Source organism: Diaphorina citri, unplaced genomic scaffold (assembly GCF_000475195.1).
Source record: "Diaphorina citri unplaced genomic scaffold, Diaci psyllid genome assembly version 1.1 scaffold5932, whole genome shotgun sequence".
Lineage (NCBI taxonomy): Eukaryota > Metazoa > Arthropoda > Insecta > Hemiptera > Psyllidae > Diaphorina > Diaphorina citri.
Window position 1 is genome coordinate 2,237 of NW_007383308.1, and position 2,432 is coordinate 4,668.

The following is a 2,432-nucleotide window of genomic DNA, read 5'->3' on the forward strand; positions in this document are numbered from 1 at the left end:
ATTTTATCCTGAACGGATAATGTTCGTTCTCGGAATGGCTTTCTGCTATCCTGTCTCCGTTCTCTCTTCGATTTCGGAACGATAAGACCTTAGCAGTTACAGTTCCCTCTTTTACACGCTGTTACACAAACCTGGAAATACACAAATTGCATTGGGAAATAGGTAGGTAAAGGTAGGTACATAATACGGAAAATTTTCACCCGGAAGTCCATAATTGCTTTCAAATCCAAATTGTATCCATTTTTAAGACCTGTAACGAAAAAACCTCTCCGGAATAAGCACACGAACTCTATTCGCCTGTTTCCCTTAGATTTCTCTCGGATATCATCGGGTGTGCTCGTAAAGTGTCGCCTTGTTCCTCAGTGTCTTCAGTTTCCACAGAGTCCGCTAGTCTGATGGCGAGCGCTAGTTGTACGGGTAATAGTCGGCCGGCAGGGGCCGGACATGTGCGGGGGCTGAGTTTCGGACGGATAGACGAGCTGGGGAGGTTCGAAACGGATGTGTGTCCGGAACCGAATAAGAAAGGTAAGTGTTTTTCTACAGCCCTAGTGCCCAACCTTTTGAGAGGAAGATCGACTTGAATTTTCAATACAGTCTTGTGATCAACTTACCCAATGAGAGACAAGTTTAGATTAATGGGGTGTGTAAGATGATATTGCCAGGGTCAAAGACTGCTGGGTGTGATGGTCGCGATCGATTTGAAATCAATCCGCGATCGACCAGTTGGCAGCCCTGTTCACAGTATGTCCCAGAAATCCTTTATATTTTTAATTTTTGAATTCTGGCCGATCCTAGGATTAGAATAGGGCGTATGGCTCATCTAGTGATGACATTAAAAATCTGGTTCGACCGCGGGAATTGGCACTCTTTGGATAAAAATGGCCATTTCTCGAGAAGTTCATATGAGAACCCATATTTTTACACTTCATTTTTCATACTTTGACCTTTCATTTTTCATACTTATATACTTCATTTTTCTAAGGGAAATTTCAGGCTGCTATCCTTCCTGTTAAAAATCCCCTGTAAAATTTCCATACATGTTTCATTTCTATTCTATTATCTTGTAACTTCTCTTTCCATGTTGTGTTCCACCAGAGTCAACCATCTCTTGGAGGTTTTCGGCAGTCATTATATTAGAAGTTCTGTAAAATATTAATACCTTTTTGGTTCTAATTTTCAAAAGTCAACCATATCCAAAGTGATGATGATGAAGCGGTTCACCACAAAAGAGACCAAGGGGGAAGAAGAAATGGCGTGGCGAGAAGAAATAAATGGGTTAAAAGTGTCTTGTAAAGTGTCCATATAATATATGTTTTATTTCTATTCTATTACCTATCTTCTAATGCCTCCTTCCATGTTTTGTTTCGTCAGAGTCAACTATATCCAAAGTGATGAAGCGCCTCACCACGAAAGAGACCAAGGAGGAAGAAGAAATGGCGTGGCGAGAAGAAATAAATGGGTTAAAAGTGTCTTGTAAAATGTCCATATAATATATGTTTTATTTCTATTCTATTATCTTCTAATTCCTCCTTCCATGTTTTGTTTCGTCAGAGTCAACAATATCCAAAGTGATGAAGCGCTTCACCACGAAAGAGACCAAGGGAGAAGAAGAAATGGCGTGGCGAGAAGAAATAAATGTGTTAGAAGTCCCTTGTAAAGTATCCACATAATATATGTTTTATTTCTATTATCTTCTAATTCCTCCTTCCATGTTTTGTTTCGTCAGAGTCAACAATATCCAAAGTAATGAAGCGCCTCACCACGAAAGAGACCAAGGAGGAAGAAGAAATGGCGTGGCGGGTGGCGGAGAAAATCGTGCGAACTGTGACGTCATTGACACTGGGGGAGGGGGGAGGGGCTGAGTCTGAAGAGGAGTCGTGACAATATGGCAACATTGGATGAAATGTGACAACGTTGGACGAATAATTTTGATCATAACATACGAGTAATGTTGAGTCCTGTTATTATTTACATTATTGGTTCTATTGTGACAATATGATAAGTGCCTGAGGGATATTCTAATAGCCGGGGTCACAATCGGAGTTTAAACTAGGTTTAAGTTTACTCTTCGATTGAGAAATCTGATTGGCTGAAATTTTCGAAATCAACCAATCAGATTTCCTAATCCAAAAGTTCCACTTTGATTTTTTTTAAAACCCAGATTGTGACCCCGGCATTAACGAATTAAAAAAAAACCTCATTATTTAATTTAATCTCTTTATTTTTTCCTTCCTTATTTTGATTACCCTTATACATTCTATTTACATTGTACAATAATCTTATTATTATTTTGTTTAATCAAAAAATACATTATATATTTGATTTTTATATATGAAAAAAATAAATAAGTACGTTCGTTTTTCTCTTTCTCAGTTCTCTTTCTTTCTCTCTTTCACCCTCTCTCTATCTCTTTCTCTATGTTTGTCCCCTTC

At 38.5% G+C, this 2,432-nt stretch overlaps 1 protein-coding gene across 3 annotated transcripts; it reads left to right on the top strand.

Annotated features, from left to right (window-relative positions):
* Positions 1-282: 282 nt before the first annotated feature.
* Positions 283-1,942, top strand: LOC103521788 (A-kinase anchor protein 10, mitochondrial-like). Of its 3 annotated transcripts, none has more exons than XM_026832305.1 (2): positions 283-525; positions 1,552-1,685. In XM_026832305.1, the coding sequence occupies exons 1-2, from the start codon at positions 396-398 to the stop codon at positions 1,668-1,670; spliced, it is 249 nt and encodes an 82-aa protein (XP_026688106.1). In that variant the 5' UTR covers positions 283-395; the 3' UTR covers positions 1,671-1,685. The 3 variants fall into 3 exon arrangements, with proteins under 3 accessions (XP_026688106.1, XP_026688105.1, XP_008485116.1); XM_026832304.1 differs by lacking the exon at positions 1,552-1,685 and adding an exon at positions 1,372-1,522 and having other exon boundaries at positions 284-525; XM_008486894.2 differs by lacking the exon at positions 1,552-1,685 and adding an exon at positions 1,727-1,942 and having other exon boundaries at positions 287-525.
* Positions 1,943-2,432: the final 490 nt, after the last annotated feature.

Excerpts from the sequence above, each read along its gene's own strand:
- LOC103521788 (XM_008486894.2), top strand. The coding sequence starts at position 396 with ATGGCGAGCGCTAGTTGTACGGGTAATAGTCGGCCGGCAGGGGCCGGA. Across the intron at positions 526-1,726 it reads TCCGGAACCGAATAAGAAAG|AGTCAACAATATCCAAAGTA; the intron begins GTAAGTGTTTTT and ends TTGTTTCGTCAG.